Consider the following 20,111-nt stretch of genomic DNA (forward strand, 5'->3'; position numbering starts at 1 on the left):
GGTCTTTGTTTTCATCTGGCCTTTAATACGAGGACAGAATTTTACTCCATAGATTATTTACATATTTACATTAATTGAAATACAAAATATTAACACGAAATTGATTAACATTTCAAAATTTTTTTCAATCAGTCAATTGAGTTATTTTTCATTCCCCCTGTAGAGGTGTGAAAGTGTAAAAGAACCTTGGCCGCGCGTAGGTATATCGGGATGAAAATAACGTTCCTAAGACCATTTGTTCCTTCCGTTTATACACGTCAAGTTATATGAAGACTCTGAAAAGGAGGGGAACGGTATTGCCTTTCGTTCGCGTCGGGAAAAATAAGATTTAGAGTTTTCACGGTTGATATACGTAGGGTGTAAACCCCATATGTATACCTCGTGCGTATCTCTTTAATACTAAAAGCTTTTTTAAAAACGAAATGTGAGTCCGAATAGCAGTATTTCATCCCCGACCAACACACGAGGAAGGTTATTTTCCAGCGGTTGAAAAGTTTTGCTGACATTTCAGCGGACGTAAGAGAGTCACAGGACTGCTCAACTTTGCATTTGTCATTATCTCGTGTATCGCACATAATTCGAATCAAATTGTATGTTTCCAATGTTTGATTTAAGATTCGTATAATATTGATATTACTCGCCGTTCATCTCCGCCAAATTGGTTGCAATGAATGTAAAAATTGAATATTCGCGAAGGCAACTCATCAACGTACGACAGTATACGTTGTTAACATTGAAAACTTTTTAGAAAGCTTTGGCTCTAGTCAGAAGTAAACCATTACAGTCTAGTTTTCAGTGACACTTAAAAGTAGCAGCATAGTCGACAATTCCTTACACTGAATGAATACGTATGTTTTCACCATAATTCTCTCGCGATTGATCGTTAATGCGTTTCTAAATTTTGGAAACATTAAAGACCGTCAGAGCATTGCCTTACTTCAATAGTTACTTCATATCAGCAACTATACAGCTTGAGAGATGGTTTCTAGGTGGATGAAGCCCAGGAATTGAAGATCCAGTCCCTATAGTCTAAATTTTTCATGACGCGATTGGTCGTTTTCGGTTCATATATCCTGGATCGAGAACATATAATGGGTCGAATATATTTGTATTACTTACTAACAAACTGTATGGCAATATCGCCATAGAGGCCCGGGTTAATAGTCGGGACCACGACACTCGATGAGCTTCGCATCGTGGTAGGTAATCAACGGTAATCAGTGTGTCTAAAATTTGTTGCAATATCGTTCGAAAAACTTTGTTGAAATTGTCGGTACATATATTCACTGCGCGTGAGTGTAATTCTTTATTTTTCTCCTTCTTGGCCTCCTTTCTGTACAATCAGTGGAAGTTTTGACGGTGAAATAGGGGATGGTCTAAGCGCGTGAGCGAATAATAAGAGGGTTCGCATTCGAGTAGAAATGTGATTGAAGAGGGGAGGGAAAGGGACGAAAGCGTAAACGTCATAATCTGTAGTCAGACGCGACTTGAATAACGCTGGCTTTCGATTCTCCCCGCAAGTATTGCTCTGCTACTCCCAGGACTCTTTCAGGTTACGAGGTGCGAGGATAATTCAACCCCTAGGCGACCGACTCAGCGATAGAAGTGCCGAGAAGCGTCGGGTAAAGGTGAAAACCGAAAATTGATCGAACCCATTTTCACGGTTGAAAGCCGGGAAATGCGGAGGCACCGCCAACCATTGCGACATTGTATCATTTGTTTGTTGATTCGGTGATACTTTCCATTTAAACGCAGCGTTATTCACACTCGAGACAACTAAGTTTCCCTATTTATTGCTAAGTTTCAGCGATGCTAAACGAAATGACATCCAAATTTGTTTAGTTTGGCTTCATCCTATTCTGGAAAATCAATTTATAAACAATTTTTCGACACAGTTTTTCAACCACACATCGTAATTATACTCAATGAATTGTAGGTACTATTTTTCATAGAAGGTATGTAATTTAAATCTTTCTTGTTCACTCACTTTCGCATTTAAAACGGTCAGATCGGACAGATATTGATGGGTGGTTCGACTCCGCGCTGTCTGTCTCTTAAACGGAGAGCGAAGTAGTTAAAAAAGCCTGGAAGCTCCCGGTACGGGCAATCAATGTTCCATGCAATCAACTGACTCACTCCCATTCGCAGGCACGTACGAAAATTTCTTTTTACATATCCGAACCCGACTGGTTGTAATTTCATGCGGATATCAATAATCGAAGATTGACGATTGAATAGCACTTTCGTGTCTGTCGCATCAGCACGCACGCAAAGTTATCATCTATCTTCGAAATTATTCCAAATCGTTGGATCTTTTTCACATGGAAAATGCTCGAGGTATACCTCAACGATTTTCTTCATTCTTTCATTTCTTTCCGTATCAATTTTCCCTCGTAACGTATTTCTTGATTACTAGTTCTTTTCTGGTTATACAAGGCACGAATCTCAAGAAATTTCTATCTCTGTCGTTTTCACGAATAACCATGAATATTAGCACAAGGGAAACAGCTGGAACATGAATCTAGACGTCAGACGCGTGGGAAGATGTATTGCTCACTTTTACTGCACGACGTGTACCAGTTAAACTCCTGGAAGTCGTATAAATATTTACATGCCCGATAATATCGCGAGTGATGCCGATGCGCCGTGTAACATGAAAAATTCTTGAACATTATATTCCGATGAAAATGATTTAGGCGAAAATTGTTTACGATTAGCTGACGGAATAATTCACATATTTTTTTGTAGTTCGATAAAATTTTCTCTGCATTAAACAGTTTCGTTGTGGCATTTAAAAGTTGGCAATTAACAGAATCGGTTTTTCAACATCTTCTTTCCCCCAACGCAACTTTCGTAGTCGAAATATAAACCGATTTCAACAAATAAATGTATGTACGAATTTCCTACTAACTTTTATTCTCCTCACATACCTACGTAGAATTAATTTTTCTTATCTTGACCAATTTTTTTATTTTTGCGGGATGGTCGTAAAGTTTTCGAACAACAAACATAACGCGCAAGAAGGGTACCCAAAAAGTGTGTAAAATTAGAAGGTGTCCCTAGTCATGTTTGGGACAAGGTTTATTATCAGGCACTACATACTTTCTCTCCTTTCGCGGGTTGAATGCATAAGTTGATGTAGATAAAGCGTATCCGCCATGGGGTGAATTTTTTGTCATCTTTGTACGGTTGAGGAAAAATTTCACATATATTTTACGTCCGATGGACAAGCCGTGTAGCCGAAGGGTTTTTTGTCCGTCTTCTTCTTCTTTTTTTATTGTTTGTTGTTTTTTGATTAACAGAACGTTTTTTCTTCTTTTTCCCCAGACCGACATCCCTATGGTATAAAAATCTCTGGTAATTACTCAGTTGACTGCTCTTGCGTGAATGAAAATGTCTTGCCCTGCCCAGGGACGGCGGACAACCTTCGAAATAACCTTTTCCGAACGATGTCAGCAGTCAGGAACTTGAGAGCAAAACACGCGAACCAGTAACCATCAATCTTAAGGAGAATTTGGCGACTTATACAGGTGAGTGTGTACTTATTTTGATGATCTTTCGATACTTTGACGATTCTTGAATCTGACAAAGCCACTCTATAATTATATAAATTGTATTTTACACGTGATGAGCGGCGTTGACGCGATTTGATTTACTAATGCGGTAAAATCTGTCTTAGGTTAATTACAAGACCGCAAAGTTTATGAGCGAGTAGAATAAAAATGACAGCAAGTGTCAAGTTCCTTTTTCTCGGTTCTCTAATTTTCCTACCACTGAAATTTCGTCGATGCAAATTCGGCATGACAACCGCCACCGGAAATAAAACCCATACGGTTTCCCCCGCGGTTAGCGTACAGCAAATAGCATTTATATTTACCATGTAATACACGTGACTGGGTCCTCCTGAGGAAAAATCAACTCGAAGGAGTCGTGTATTTACTGAGATGGATTGCGGAACGGAATTTTTGTCGGTGACGAGGTCAACCGATAATTGCCTATATTGTGTAACACACGTGGGAATATCTTGCCCTTTGCACTGTGAATGCGTGACGTTTACTTCCACCCTATACTTCATTACTGTTGCGAAATCCCTCAGGCTTGTCAGCGGTGACCGTGAACTTTGACGTACGTATTTTCAATACCCTGAAAACCCGGTCAAAGCCTATACACTGATAATTGAGTCCTGGCCGATTGTTTTAGATTGAACAGGTAATTCGTAAGATTCGATGTTCACTAGCAAATAAGTCGAAGTGCGGTAATAACACGAGGCGTAGTCGTTGTCGCGAGTGTTTACGTAATGCTCTGCTTTCGTTATTTTGCGTCTCTGGTTTCACCGAGATAAGTTGACCATGTACAGAGAAAAGCGAAGCTCTCTGTGCTATTGGAGAACCTTTGCCAACATCCAATCCGACCCAACGGGTGGAAATATCGGAGAAAAGGTATGGCGGAGAGGTAGATTCACAGAAATAAAGGTCGGAGCGAGATAGAGAAACAGGTCAAGTACGGAATAGATGGAAGTAACAGGAGACAGAATTGGAATTCGGCCGTGTCAAGATCCATCCGTAATTCTATACACCGCAAATAAATATATATATATATGTATTATACTATATATACATGGGCAACCCCTTTAATTCAACCAGACTGATTGTTTCCTCGATCGATCATCTCATTCCGATCAATATGTTTTCCAAATGCGACACAAATTTCTTCAACAAGTGGCTTGAACGTGCCTCGAACAGTACAATGTTCAAATTTGCAGAGCCTGCAAGTGGAGCGAATCATCGCCAACAATCGATAAACGATCATGAGAAGGCTCCGACAAAAAAAGAAAAAGATCGTGGAGGTGATGCTTACCGATCTATGGAAATGGCCATTAGCGTGAACACGCTGGCGCAAATGGTCAGGACAGCAATGAACTGGCTGATCTTGCAGTACAAGTTTCCGAAAGGCCAGTGACTGTTGAGCATGTAGGTGTAGTTGAATATCACGTTCAGGGTTGAGACCATGGCGTCCGCGATGCTCAGGTTGACCAGGAAGTAGTTGGTGACGGTGCGCATTCTTTTGTGGGCCAGAACGATCCATATGACGATTAGATTGCCACCGGTAGCGACGACTATCATGCCGGCGAAGAGAACGGTCCAGATCATTTGTCGCCACCAGGGCAGGATAAACTGATTACCACCGGAACTTGGATCGGTGACGTTGGTGTTGTTGTAGGTCAGGTTGCCGAACGGTGTGGAACTGTAATTCAACGGCCACGAAGTCGAGTACATCATTTCCTCGAGCGAAAGCATTTCGAACGATTTACTTTACAGGACGATTCGGAAGTTGTTTCAATTTTCACTCCGCAAATGGAGAATCGAGATAGAACCCCACGGGCAATTGTTTTATTCTAGGTATACTCCCACTCGCTGTTTGCCCGATATAGAGTTTTCATCCCGTACGCTTTCCACGTTCGATTCAATTCCCCCAGAACTTTGTTTACGCATGTTGTTCCTGATTTATTTACCTTTTCTTTAAACAATTCCTTTGTTTTATTTATCATGCGAAATTAGACATGCACGCAAATGTCAGTAAGGGTAATTTTTTTTTAAGAGTTAACCTGATCGAGTTATAATACGAATGCCCCAAATTTAGTTAGTAATCTCTCGAAATTCACTAGGATTAATTATTTACAACGACATCGATAAACTGTAAAAATATGATTAACGATATTTACATTCATCCGACTTGGCAGTTTATTCATGCAAGCTGTCACGAATAGCCGGAACAATTTTCTCAACCGTGGCTTTTTCGATTGGCAGCAAATATTTGAAGAGAAAGAAAATCTTCCAACAAATTGAAATAAAATAGAAGCTCTTACGTTTGGGGGAAATCCCCCCAAATACATTTTCTATTCACATATTAATGAAAGAATATTTTTGCACCCTTAATCGTTTCTTTGATTGATGTCGTCAAACTTATCACCGTCTCTCCCAATCACCATCATATTTATAATTCAAATATTTTATCTGTTTGTCTTCGTGTTTCATCATTTTTCTCTTCTATTTCCTACGTTCCCCAGAATGAATTGAATTTTCTATGTTAACGTCAACTGGTACTTTTTGTCACCAGCGTTGATTCTCGTCTTCTAAGAGGACAGTGACACGTCTGATCAATAAATCAATGTTACGGTATTGAATTTATTCAGCCCGGAACATGGAATTCGTCCAATCTTTCTGCACACCATTAATTTTTCTTCATCGCGAATTTAACTGTGACTTATGCATTGCCGATGTACTCAGGTATCACGATTTCACAAATTTGGCACGTTGGTTCAACTTAATTCACTGCTGGGCTCAATCCAAAATACAGAAACGGCCGCGCGGAGTGAACGTCACTTTAAACCCATCGGTGTTGAAGCTGCTTCCGTTTCACGGGTCGAGGATCTTGACTGGCCGAGGCTTTCTCCCTCTCGCTGACACTCTCGCACCGCTAACTATACACACGCTCGTTTCACCACCACCGTACGAAACCGCCGCTCCATATCACATTTATAGGTTATTCACCATAGAAATGGCCTGCAATATCGGATATTGGCGAGGTGTGATTTTTTTAAACCACAGCAAACCTCGCTTCAGTTTCGTTGAGTAGGTAAAATTTACGATTCAGTGTTGAATCGAAATTTGAATCTTCAAGCGACTTATGCTTTCCACTTTCTCCGCGGCCAATCCAGTCCATTGCAAGAAGAAAATTGGTTTTTCTTCTCAGCGATGAACTTCGGATCCGGGTACCGTGTGTATAACACAGACGTTAATCTTCTTTAACTTCGATAAGCAATGTGGTTTAGTGTTTGTTTTTTTTTCTACCTTTTTATTACTTTTTATATTTTCGTTAAGCACACGGGGAAGAGAAAAATTAATTTACGTACTGAAACGCGATGAACTGTTTAGTACACTCTTGCAATTAGAGTAAACGCGTTCCGAGCTTTTTTAAGTCTCACGTACGTTCCATTTGTATACCTTTCACCATTCCGGCAACTCGACTATTTTTAACTTTTAAATTATTAAAACACTTGCCCGCTCGCTCCACTATGTTTATCATATTTCTCGAATGTATTTCACTGGGATAAATTATCCTTCATATTTTGACGTCAGTCCGTTGCCCTGAACTGGTAGAAATTTTTCGTAGCCTCTTTCTCACGTTTTGATTAGTTGTTGAAATTAATTAGATCGTTCCTATTTTTGCTGTTATAAATAGGGATATCAGATCTCGTAATCCTTACTTCTAAACTCGCATGAATCAGCATACCAATGGTCCAAAAATAATTCGCAATTTGAAAAATTTCCCGATTAGAGATTGTTTGTTCTTTTTTTTTTTTTTATTGATTTTGGTTATTGATTGATCGGGCCATTATTCACGTATCACGTGTCTTCGGGATTATATGCTGCAGATTGTTCAGTGTCGATCCTTGAGTACCTGAAACATGAAATAACAACGAAGTGTTAATAGTTAATACGAACTACGCCAACAGGGCTTACAACCGCGTGATTTTTATAGACCAGTCGTATCAAGCCGTGCATTCGCATTACGATCTGGTTCAACGAAAAAACTGTATCGCGATGCTTTGCTGTTAGCCAGTAAATAGTGTAACGTATATAATCCTGTTTCTCCGAAGGTTATTTTTATCACAAGTAAACTTATGGACTTTATACTCGCGGGAGTCGAATACGGAGTTTTGACTCAAAACTGCCGGTTCTAAAGTGGGATGTGAAGTCGAAACTTCAGTTACTACTACACTCTGCTTTGTCCGACTACATTACGAGTTACTCCACTGAGGCTGTTGGCTCAACCCATGGGTATCCTTAATACTTTTCAACGAGGTGCATTAAACATCGCCTCGGTTGTTTAAACAGTAAATGCAGTATACGGGATCCTGCGAACCCGTAGCTGCTCCCCACTTTCCAACTCTGACAGTTTCAGAAAAAACTCAAAGGGGTTCTTTAGGATAAAAAATCTTTGCTTCGTAAAATTTATGATATAACGACGATTATCGATGGCGTGTATATAGTCTATGTTTTCGGAATATACCTATATCGCTGTGTGATAAATTTACGGTTCGTCGAGCTTGACCAGCGATAACGGATAAAAAAAATTAAACCATTAATCGAACCCCATGCCAGTCTATAACGTCGCGTGGTAACTGAAATTGGTGCATTATAAATTTTTCACAAAAAATAGAGTCGAGTTTTCCTATAAATAACGGTGTAGATTACGAAACATCTGTCAGGAACTACCGCAAAATTTGGTACTCGTAAGAAACTTTTGCGGGTCTCAGCAACGGCGAAATTTATTTCGTATAGCTCCGATTAAAATTCGTCGTTGTGTCACATTAAGCTAAACGGCATAATTTAAAAGCACTTCTACCGTGGCTGAAACCCTCGTGCAACGAGTTGCCCATTGCAAAGTCAAATTCATGGGTGATTCAGAACGAGTGCAGGGAAGAGGATGAGAGAATTATACATATCATTCCGACAATTGCAGTGGAAGAATTTACAATTCAGATTTAAAAATTATACCGAGGGCTATAAGCGCGTCTGGGGACACCTGCTTGACGTTATTTTTTGTTCCTTGCATAGATTTCCATAAATAGTTTCCACCCATGAAAAAGAGTAAAATGTATAACAATTATCACGCAGCAGGCGCGAATGTATGCTAAGAGTTCGTGGTCTGGTTGATTTTCAGATAAGCTTTACGCGTTCTGGTATGTAAATCACTTTTCTTCATCTTGCTTCTGGAGATTTTGATCCCTTCCATACATTATCTCGTGTCCAACTGTTCACCATTTCGCACCCTACAATGCGGCTGATACAGAAACACATAAGAAGTTTACGTGACGTGGTACGAAACGCGTTGTCCAGGCTTTTCATCCAGAGAACAAAATAACCATGAGCGGGAAAGTACTAAAGTTTCCAGTGTGCTTTTCCACTTCCTGCCACTTAACCTTAACACAGCCGTCACGTTTTAGATACTTTTATTTCTATTCAAACACGACTTGGAGTTTTTTCTTCTTTATTTCTTATTCTCGTTTTCTTGGGCACTGCAGCGTTTGTTGCAAACTTGGAACGAGATTAGCCAGGGAAACTCGATGGTGAATACTTTTTTTCTTCTAACGTCTCCGACGCAGGCCTGGAGATGACATTTACGATACTCGAAAATTTTTTCATCCTTCAGTTGCGTAAAAAATATCGAAAAAATTCTACAGCAATAATATGGTAATTAATTTTCGATTTTTCAACTCCGGACTCACACTTCACATAATTACCAATGGGGAATTCAATTCTTAGCGTATTTTTCCGATCAACATTTGAAACGAAATATCCAAATTATGTTTTGATCAAATCTTTCGCGATGTTTAAAAGTAGAAAAAAATAAGGTGTCGAAGGCCAAAGTTAACTATAATCCTGCTAGCCCAGGACTCCCTTGCAATTTTACGTGGCCGCGGAGGTTCCCCAAGTCGAAACTGATCCCACAATTCATTCTAGTCTAAGGGAAAATGGTAATTTCTCACTCGGTTCTCGAGCATCGATCTTACGTCCGCGCTTCTATTCATCTTAAATTTCGCATGGCTCATCAAACTTGACAAAGGATCGGACCGCATACCGGCAAAGCCGTTTACGTACAACAGAATCGGTTAAGCTCACCGTTAGTACCGACGTGACTTACGCGTGCACGGTTCCGTGAAGAACCCGAAGGAATTGCGTGTCGAAGTGAACCGGTCATCATAATTAGGCTGCATCGATAAATCTGACTCACTTATCCCGCATGCGTGAAATTGATACTTGCGCTCCAAATGTATCGCACAGACATAATGCGCGCCCTCGAATGTTTCGAAACGCTAACGATGTTGTTTCGCAATTAAAACAAACGATTTTGAACCGGGTAATGGCATCACTATTATACGAACAGGCGCCTCGCCTGGAACGACGCTGTCACGGTATTGACTAGCTCGTAATATTTGCCTGGAGAAGCACTCAGTGTGTCTGGTTGAAATACTGTATGCATCAAGCCTGCCGGCTTGCATCGACCCGAGCACTTACCTTCTCGTCGAACGTCTCGGCGTCTCCGTAATACGATAGCTGCTCCGCGAACCTGGGCTATACTTCCACTACGGGGGTGGCTGCGAGGTCTGATAGAAAGTGACTGGTGCTACTCGACGAGTCTTTGCTCGTCTGGAAAATTTTTGCCGTTATGCAGATTTTCCAAAGTCTACGGATTTCCGTTGGAGATATAAATTTGACAAACTGGTTATTTCGAAAAATTAACGACGGAGCCAGGAATCGAACCTGGCATCTAGAGATGCTTGACCGGAGCCTTACTCCACTAGACCACCTAGCCGCATACATTCTTACATCAGGTGCTCCAGAGACGAAAACTTTCTACTCTAAGGATTTCCGTCGGAAACTCGCGTTGAACCTGAAATTAGGTAGCCACGTTCGTGCTCGCGTAATTTCGAGACAAACAGATCTAATTGGTCGTTCGTTTAATTGCATTTTGCCGGTGGAAACGCAAAGTGGTTGCGGGGTAAACGAATCTGTGCTCGGCGAATTGCTTCAGCGGCTGGTCGCGTTTTTCTCTAAATTGGTATTCGCCTATCTTTTAGCGACACGTCGTCGCGAGGCGAAGGGTGAATCGATCTACCGGCACTTTAAACGCGGAAATTTCACTCGACTCTCGACGTATCGTTGCGAGACCCTGTTTAGCCGTTGGGGCATTCCCTTCTGCTCTTTTTTCTTCCTAAATACATATATGCAACTCCTCCGGGGGATATTTTTCAAGCTTAGTTCAGGCTCGCTACAACGACGATGGTGTCGCACCATCACCATTCTTTAAGCTTATAGGATAAAACTTGGGATGACATGCGCGGTCCACGTCGCGAGCTTTCGGTTGCGTCCTCGGACCCGGCGAGTGTTTCGCTGTATCGATATCTATTATTCATCGCATTCAAGCCACTTTACGATGTGGGCGATAGGCGCGTGTTAACCACCGCTAAGAAGTGAAGAAGGCGGGTTAAAGTCGAGCTGACGTAAGATCGAAAATAATACACGTAGCGGTAGAAAGAATTATACGTATATGTATATGGATATCGTTCGTTAAACTATAACGAAATCTCGTGGATTTTGATGCTGACATTTGTGCCTCTACCTCCTTCTATATCGATCAAATAAATGAGCTGGCCTGAGGTAAATCTATCGGCTGATGATGCGTGATTGATCTTACTCCATTCGTTTTATCTCGCAATATTCATACAAATTGTCGTGTACGATAGTCTGTAGATCAATCGTGAGGAAAATGTAAATATTAGGCTGTATTGGGGTGCACGCGTAAGCTATCAGCTCGTTTATCGTACTTAAGGGAACTTCAAGTTTGGTTTACACGTAAGCTTCCCGATGTGTAAAGTAAAAAAATTCTTGAAACAGAGTAAATTGTACCACATGTTTATCAACAGAATAAAAACTTACACATCGTTGTATCCCGCATCGTTTGTTTACAGAGAAAATCATGAGCTTGGTTTGGTACTAAACAAAGCAATTTTTTCTTGCATTCCTCATTTCAGGATGAAAATATGTAAACTAAGTTCCGCCTCTGAGGTGCAGATCGGTATAACACGTCTCCTCAGTATGCATATTGCACGTTTCCCTTCCATACGTGTATTGCCTTTGTTATTAGTGGACCCAATTTTCTTGCCCCAGATCGCGTGTATTATTTGCCATTTTAGCATATAAATTGGCCGGTTCAAGCTCGACAATAGAGATATGTTCGTCAGAGCCGGTTCGAGAATTGATTGATCGGTAATTACTGCGCATGCCGCGATCGAGTTGTATTTTCTCAGCTCACTATTCTCGAGATTATTATGTTATATATAACTGCGGAATCGTAGCCCTCCGTGTCGTGTATAGGCTCTCTGACGTCAGCCGTCTTGTCAATTCATGCAATTGGACCGTCGTCGCGTCGTCAGGCTTGTGGCGGCAGAAAAATTTCCAACAAAGACGAACCGTTAATTAATGTTACTCGGAGAGAAGGAAAAGAGCAGATTTTACTCAAAACTGCAGCAAAAGAGGGACACATCAATCTTTGGTAAAAAAAAAAAAAAATAAAAATATCCAGGTCAACTGTACTCTTTACTGTAAATGTAGCAGATTTTAGTCTGCACACAGTGGTTTTCACATTTTCATCGTTATTCAGTGGCGAGCAGAAGTCAGCAAAATTCGTTTCTTGGTGTATATGAAACGACGGCTGCAGTTGGTGGGACAAATCTGGAATATTTGTAGGTTAAGCCCTTGTTGCACGCGGGCGGAATAGTGCCGAGTAATTAATAACGGCGGAGTGTAACGAAAACATGGCCTGTGACACGGGGCACTAGAAACCTTTGCTGGGGAAATTCGCGACAAAGGTTTCGCTTGTGCAAACAACCTGTAGTATAATTTACGTCCCCTTCGTTCCTTCGCTCTTTGGACTTCGCCACTTCGCTCCTCCTCCCGAAACGAAAGCTTCATTTGTCTATTTCCTTGACTGTCTAGTAGAGTATGCACAACGCCGGATTGAACAGCGCGAGGCGGCAATCAAGAAGCGCTGAAAACGGCAGGATTATACGTAACGAGGGACGTCTGCCGACAATTACTTCGTTTTTCACGTTTCAATGGCCCGTATAACTCAAGTGACGAGTTTTCAAGTAATTTTAGGAGAATCTCCCTCAGGGACTCCGTTGAAAATCTAAAATCGATGAGTGTAGTAGGAGTAGACACTCGGCGAAGAGCTATTCAAACGAAGGAAACAATTGATGAATTTCAATTTAATGGACCCAATAGCAGTTACAAATATTTTGTCGAAATACCAAATTCTCTACCAAAGTCGAGTCAAATTCTATCGCGGAGAGGTTTACGCGCCAGGTAAAAGCCGGAAATGGCTTCTTGCAAAACCACATGCGACGCGCAAGCTTTGCGAGCTTGCGGAAGATGCGGAAAGATCAGGTGTATTCAATTCTTGTGAATCCAGATCCGCAAAAGCCATTGTGATGTTCAGCTGCGGGCGGTTTGGCTCTAGTTAAACTCGTCCGATCCGCTGGAAATAAAACCCCGCTAGCAACAAAGGTTTCAATTGTTCCAACCCAAAAGAGACTTACTCCGCGAATGCACCCGAGACGATCCTGCAACTGAGTCCGACCGCGAGTTAAAGGGATGTATTTATCAAAGTCTTCACTTTGCCGGGGATTCGAGTGGATTCTCATTTCGATTTATCGTCAGACACCGATGACGTAGTCCAAGTCATCTCAAAGATTGTTATTTGAAAGAATATGTGGAAATGTGTCGTTCGTGATTTCCCGACTTTTTTTTTTCTCATCCCAATTCCATTTAATCCGCTGACGGAGCAAAACTCGCAACTTTAATTTATTCATAAATTGCAGTTTTTTTCGCTTTCAGTACGGCTGTTTGATACTACGTGTTACTAAAAATAAACCAATTAACTCTCGGATCTGTCCCACCCAGCTGAAAACGTACGACGATCGATCAGCACGTCATGCGAGAAGCTCCGGTGACGTCAGCCGTAGGTTAAATCGAGCCCACGGTAAAGCCGCAAGCTACGTCGCGAACTTTTACCTCGGTTTTTTTAAATTCAGTTTTGGATTACAAAAGCGGAAGCCGATTGACGGTTCACCGAACTGTGAAATAATGTTTCACAATTCTTCGCCTCATTTCCATGAACTGTTCGGAAACAGCCGGATTTCCGGGCTGAGAAATTATGCCATCTTCGGTCTTGCGTAATGTCAGTTACTTGCAACGTTTATTCCACAAAGCTACGTGGATATTTTTTAAAGAAAAAAACGAGAGTTCGAATTACCTTGTTACGGAGGATATGAGTTATTTCACAATTAGGCGCTAGTGATAATCCCTAATGGATGTGCGTAAAAAATGAAGCACGTTATTTTTTCCACGAGTTCGGAGGTACGTGTCAAAAGTACATAAAAGTACAGGTCAAAATAAAGACGTGTCCCGGGAATAAAGTGTTTTGCTCACGTTTGACTGTATTTTTTCACAAGGGTTGGGAAATGAAATAAAGAAGAGAGGGTTCAACTAAATATTTGAAGAAAGGGTAAACTGCACGGTTCGCCTGTCAGACCTTCTTACCAATCACCGAGAACCGTCAGAATACTCGTGTGAAGGAGCTGAACAACTCAATCTAGACTCGTCATAAAAATATCGGTTCTACTTCTTTGGTGAAAATAGTTATTTGTCCCTTTTTTCATTTAAGGATGTACAGGCGTGTTGATCGAAATTATGCCAGGTTAATGAAAATTATACAAGTTGTTCTCATTTTTATTTCAAAAACCTGGCACGATTTCGACCTATACACTTGTACATTCTTGATGTGCTGTAGCCTTTTTTTCATGTATTTCAACAACGTACACGCGATGAAGCTTGAGCAAGCGAGAGAGTAAAGAGCTAATCGAACGGTGATCCGAAATGGAAAGCAGCCTGCGATAAGATCTTTTCATGCCGATGGAATCGTGGGCATATGACATCCGGAGATATTGCCCCATATATTCGAAAGACTAATCGTTTACGGCAGAGACCGGGAACCGATGTAAGCCATTGACGGGTATAACGGGGATGGCCAATAAATATAAGGTGCGCGCCCACAAAGCGATTTGTGACATCATTAATCACTTGCAACCCAGGTCAGGGTCATTTGCCGGTTGGCCTCGACTCACCAATCGTAAAAGCCATTGCAGATACGTCTAAATCAGACCAACGCTAGTGCCTCCAGACTGACACGCACATGTGGAACGAGCTTGGCGCATACATGCGCGTAACAATACCACGCATACGCACCAATACTCGAAATGTCAGGGAAATTGCGGCCGCGGGAAGGGCGATGCGATCTCGGAGGGTTTGGGAAATTGGGGGCGAGGTGACAGTCGAGACATCCGTCGAAGCCATTTGCGACAAATGTCCGTGATGTCGAAATTGATTCTACAGATAATCTTCAAAACGTCTACTTTCGGGTGGTCAAATGTGTGAGTCCATTTCGCAAAACGGTATGTCATATCCATTCACCTGTTGTATTATCTGCGATTGTTTCTCCAAAGAAGTACGTATTGCGATTTTGAGGATAGGATCCGGTACCGTATATGTTGAGCGAAATTTTCCATTATCCGAAGGAAACAAGACGCCGAATGTTACGGACTGTTGAATCAGTCCGTGGTACGTGCATGCGGCTCAACCCACAAGTGGATTTGCCGAAGGTTTGCAGCGCTGTTAAAAGCCCAGCTGCAAACTAGCGACCGTACTCTCTTTCGCAAGGTCTGGAGTCCGCAGGATCGTAAATGCACATGAGGCACGTACGCACATATACGCGTGCATATTACCGGTACCCGTGGAAACGAGGAAGATCAGCTTTCCACTTACTTCCCACGTTTCGTGGCATCGAAACCTTGGATCTGGCCATTCTCAAAGTGGCTCTTATCCTCTGATCGTCGGAAAATCCCACTGTTGAGTTCAGCATTCTCAGAAAGATATAATTCCACGAGTAAGCTTTCGAGAATGACATCAACGGGTATTTTCACATCCTCGACTTTAGCCCACGCAGCCCCTTTCCTGTTATTCCGTCAAACAATTGAATTCGTTGCTTACGAGGATTATTCTAACGCCATTTTCTTTCCGGTATCCGAAGATGATCAGTTCGCTTGGCTGGGCAGAGACTAAACTGACGTTGCACGTTTCCTCTTGCCTTAACAAGGCTCTTATCACTGGTTCTAGATCGTTACATTTTTCGGATAAATTTATTCCCGACGATTTTGAGGAAAGAGTGGTGAAATTGACCGAGAAAGGGATGCGGTCACGGGTGACGGGAGTCGGGCTACAATTTCCTGCCAAAAGAGGGGAACAGGTCTTCCGACAAGCGGGATAATGCGCTTCTTATACAGTCCCGGTGGCGTTCCACTCTTCCCTGGCTTTATGCCCCCCTTCTTTGTATCTGACGAGGGTTTTGACGACTGACTATCTCGTCAGGCGGACAATCACCATTTCACTTTTTCACCTCGATATACCTTCGAACTAGGCGGATCTTTTTTACGTACAAAAATACGGTGAGAAAGTAGAATATCGGGCATCGAATTCATCCGATTCGCTTTCTCACAGCCCGAAGTGAGTAAGTTCTCATAAACACTAACGAAATGCGTCAACTCACATAGTGCCATTATTACTGTATTTTCGATTCAAGTGCGCTATAACAAACAATAACTTCTCTCCGCATAGTCGATATCACTTTCCCTCGCGGGTAGAAATTGAGTTCAAATTTCTATCTGGGAAGAATCGTGCATTCGTGGCAGCACTAAACTGTAATCCGAACCAGCCTTGAGTAACGAATTTTATCTCGTGTTGATAAATCACGCTATCAACACCACCCAGGCTTTTGAATATAAATTTGCACAAATTTTTCATAAAGCAAATAACAGCCGAGGCGCCAGAAAGGTAATTTTGATTTATTATATTGATATTTCAACGAGTTTCTAGGCTGTCGTTGAACAAAAGTCAACACCATTATTTACTTGCGTGGAAGACATTGTTAAGTTAGAATTATTGCTTTTGAAGGCCTCGCGACAATTAATTGAAAAGACGACGTGTTTAATCATGGAAGGACATTTTCTCACCAAAACATCCGTAAAGAACACCTCTATAGTGCTGTAACCAATTATCGTTAAAAAAATGTTCAAATCCTTTCTGATCAATTGGCCAGCTCATAAATAATATATCTCCTAAAATCTCAGAGTTAAATTATCGGGTGAAATATTTACAGAAATTCGCGTGCAGCGCACATAATACATGCATAATAATATCGAGCAATGCATAGCCTTTGAATATTTACATTTGTACACAAGACGATCATCCCCTGAAACTATAAATGGTATCTTTTTTCACCATGACATAACTTAATTTGCCCCGAACCAGTGAGTACGCGACCAAACGGTAAAGCACGTTCGTATTTGGCCCAACGAAGATAAATGAGCTCTGAACTTTCGGCAAGTGAAAAGTTACTATAAAGGAAAGTAATAATCAAACAATTTCAACATTTCCAAACTCGATATTCATCACTATTCCTAATGCATATAATTTGGCTCCAATTTTTCAACGTCGGCACTTTATTTCGGAACGAGAAAGTTAATTTAGACGTAAAATGTGGTTTTGGTGGTTTCACTTCAAATTGTTACATTCCCGATTCTTCATCGTCCCACTTGGATCTGTTTTTATCCTGAACCGAAATCGCGGATACTTTTTTCGTCGATTGATGTTATTCGCTTCATTATTGACGACTGTAGTTGATCGAATATATTTCTCGCGTGTGCACATGTTCTCCGTTTTTCGGTTTGACCGCCTCTTTCTAAATTGCCTGCCAACATCGGCAGCAAAGTAGTAACTTGTCTCTCCTCTATTGAGTCATACCGGATATATCCGTGGTGTTAAAACTGTAGGCATTTTTTTGTTTGCCACCAATAAGTTCAAGACTACGTTCTTCCTGGAGTCGTAAAAGTATAAGCGAAAAACTGAAATACAAGACTGCATTGGCTCGGAGGTCATACGGACGGAGCAGTGGCAGAGCTATAAACCCATGTTTTACGAGCATGGTTTGCAGTCTTCTGGGTACTTGAGCCACTGTGCTGTCGGAGTTCGGAGCCACCTCGAAATTCGACGTTCCGACTTGAGCTACTGTGACTTAAATTCACTCACCAAGCGATTAAGCTCATTGTCAATCAATCCGACAGCAGCGCATACCTGCAGTAAAGTTCATTCGACAATCTCGAGTGGAAGTTTCTCACGCACAATTGTTATCAAATGTTTGGGCATTGTTTCCCGTAACTTCGGGGTCTGGAGAAGAGACGATGGCGCTTCGTTCGCCAATTTATTACTCCGTCGAACAATGGGGTATTATTATTGGATGAGAAGCCCCGCGATAGCTTGAAATCCCGGAAGAGTGAAGTTGCGAGGTAATCGAACGACTTTGAAATAATTTCTTCAGTATGTGTATATACCATATGTAGATGTATAGTTTGCCAAAGTTCAAAATTCAAGATAAGTGCTGAAAATATTTGCTACTCTCTTACCGGTCGGGAAATGAAGACGATGAATAACGGACGAAAGTTTTCGGAGTAATTAAAGCCTGCGGGGCCGAAGGGAGACCAGAGTTATTTCACAGGAAGGGCCGAGTTTTCGCGCGAGTTATCTTCGCTCACGTTTTGGAAACTGAACGTTCGGCTACAACCGCGACACACTTTGCCAGGGTCGCGAATAGGTCGCGGATGAAAAATTTTTCAACAGAATGATGGTGTTTCGCACTTTTTGAGTGAATTTCTCTTCTTTGGAAAATTGTTCAATTTAAATCATCCCCCGACGACATTGCTCTGGGGATGTATCTCATGAATACGACATGCCTCTGTCGTTTCAAATTGTTTTCAAGTTTTCCGGTTGCAGAAATATTGAAATTAGCATATGATGGAAGCTGGCGCGCTCAAAATATCCGAAATATCATACTGCAGAGCGAATCGTTCCAGTGGCAGTTTCTTTTACTCAAAGGTATCTGGTATTCGCTGGTTGTGGGTAAGGAACCGTTGAACCGTCTGTGTCCGGCTGTAAAAAGGTCGAAAACAACACCACAGGATATCGTTGGCGAACAATTCCAGCGATCTCTCTTCGAGCTTGAACCTTGTACTACTATTCGGTCAAGATTGAACTCGACGTGTAAGTAAGGGATCGCCTTCGGCATCTACCGGAAATTGCCTGTCCGAGCGGAGATGGCGCAATTTTTAGCGTGCCTTCGATGGTTCACGGAAGAAATTCATCCAGGCACCGCCGAATCTCCACCTCTTGAATAAACTCCACGGTGTTTAATTAACGCGCATAATCGATTTTGGCAAAAGCTTTATCCTTTCTTTGACTCAAGAACGTCTGTCCGGGACGGAGTTGGAATTAATAAAACCCCACGAATGTCGTGTCTGGTTTTTCACCCTTCCAACTTGTCAGTTTAAGTCAAAATTTCTGTTCACCACGCGTGTCCTGCAGGGAATCCGGAAGTGAGACGAAAATGGCGGTTGATTAATGCCGAATCCCGCATGCGGTCTGCTCGTGATAAACAACACACCGTCATTGTTTTTCATATTCTCGGAAATTAAGATTGATGGGCGGCGAACTCGCGTTAGGCTTATAAAATTTCACCCTGGCATGTTCGAGGCTTATAATTCGAGTTACGATCACGAATGAATTCGCGTGCCTGCGCACGGCTCGCCGGGCTTCTCGATGAAAAGCACCGACCCTGGATCGCGATTCTTACCGAATCAATTCGCGGCTGACTCCAAGTTTCCACGGATCACAGCATCGAGAACGAGCCGGCTTATCCTGCCACTTGGATTCGAATGAGATCGTTCCTGCGGCAAAGGGACGTTTCATTCTCCGTCTCTATCCGTGAAAAGCTCTGGAATCGGTGCACGTGCCTTTTTCTCAGCTTCGCCTCTTTATCAACGTCCCGTGCCTATAAGTATGATACACAGGGTTTTACCGATTTCTATCACCGGCCGGTTTTTGCACCCCTGACGTAACATTTTGACGTATCTTCATCTACGGCCGAGAAACTTCTACTTTAAGTCATTTTACGGGAGCGAATATCGCCGCGTCAAGTTTTTGCGCCCGGCTCAGGTAATTTCAATATGGTGATAAAATTCACAACAACAATATTGGGGGAAACATCTGCACGAAAGGTATTGAACGATTTACGCACGGCTCAAATCCCCTTCGAGGTGATTGTGCCTGCCCGAATAAACGTGCAGGATATATATTATATACCTTATACCTATTTCCACCACTTCCCAAAGGGGGAAAAGTTTGATCTCATTCACCCCTTCGGAACTCTCCAAGGCACAGCCGGCTCGACGCATGTAACGGGATTCAATTTCAAATTTTCTCAAAATATTTTCACGCAATTTCTTGCGTTCAATTTACAATTTATTTGAAAAATTTTTACTCTCGTCTATAAATATACGTATAAAATATGCAAATTGTACTATTCGCACAGCACAATAC

General features: G+C 41.8%; 1 protein-coding gene and 1 long non-coding RNA gene across 4 annotated transcripts in view; one reads left to right on the forward strand and one right to left on the reverse strand.

The window, feature by feature from the left end:
• LOC124179099 (tachykinin-like peptides receptor 99D) overlaps window positions 1-20,111 on the reverse strand; it is a 127,232-nt gene that overhangs the window by 57,456 nt on the left and 49,665 nt on the right. For all 3 annotated transcript variants that reach the window (XR_006869951.1, XR_006869950.1, XM_046563176.1), the window contains one exon: window positions 4,858-7,461. Coding sequence is in view for 1 of the 3 variants with exons in the window: in XM_046563176.1 (XP_046419132.1) it covers window positions 4,858-5,297 (440 nt within the window). In the remaining 2 variants the exon portion in view is untranslated. The remainder of the gene's footprint in view (window positions 1-4,857; window positions 7,462-20,111) is intronic.
• LOC124179102 overlaps window positions 3,334-20,111 on the forward strand; it is a 94,771-nt gene continuing 77,993 nt past the window's right edge. The window contains exon 1 of the long non-coding RNA XR_006869953.1: window positions 3,334-3,530. This is a non-coding gene — a long non-coding RNA (uncharacterized LOC124179102). The remainder of the gene's footprint in view (window positions 3,531-20,111) is intronic.

Source organism: Neodiprion fabricii, chromosome 3 (genome assembly GCF_021155785.1).
Source record: "Neodiprion fabricii isolate iyNeoFabr1 chromosome 3, iyNeoFabr1.1, whole genome shotgun sequence".
In the NCBI taxonomy this organism is placed as follows: Eukaryota; Metazoa; Arthropoda; class Insecta; order Hymenoptera; family Diprionidae; genus Neodiprion; species Neodiprion fabricii.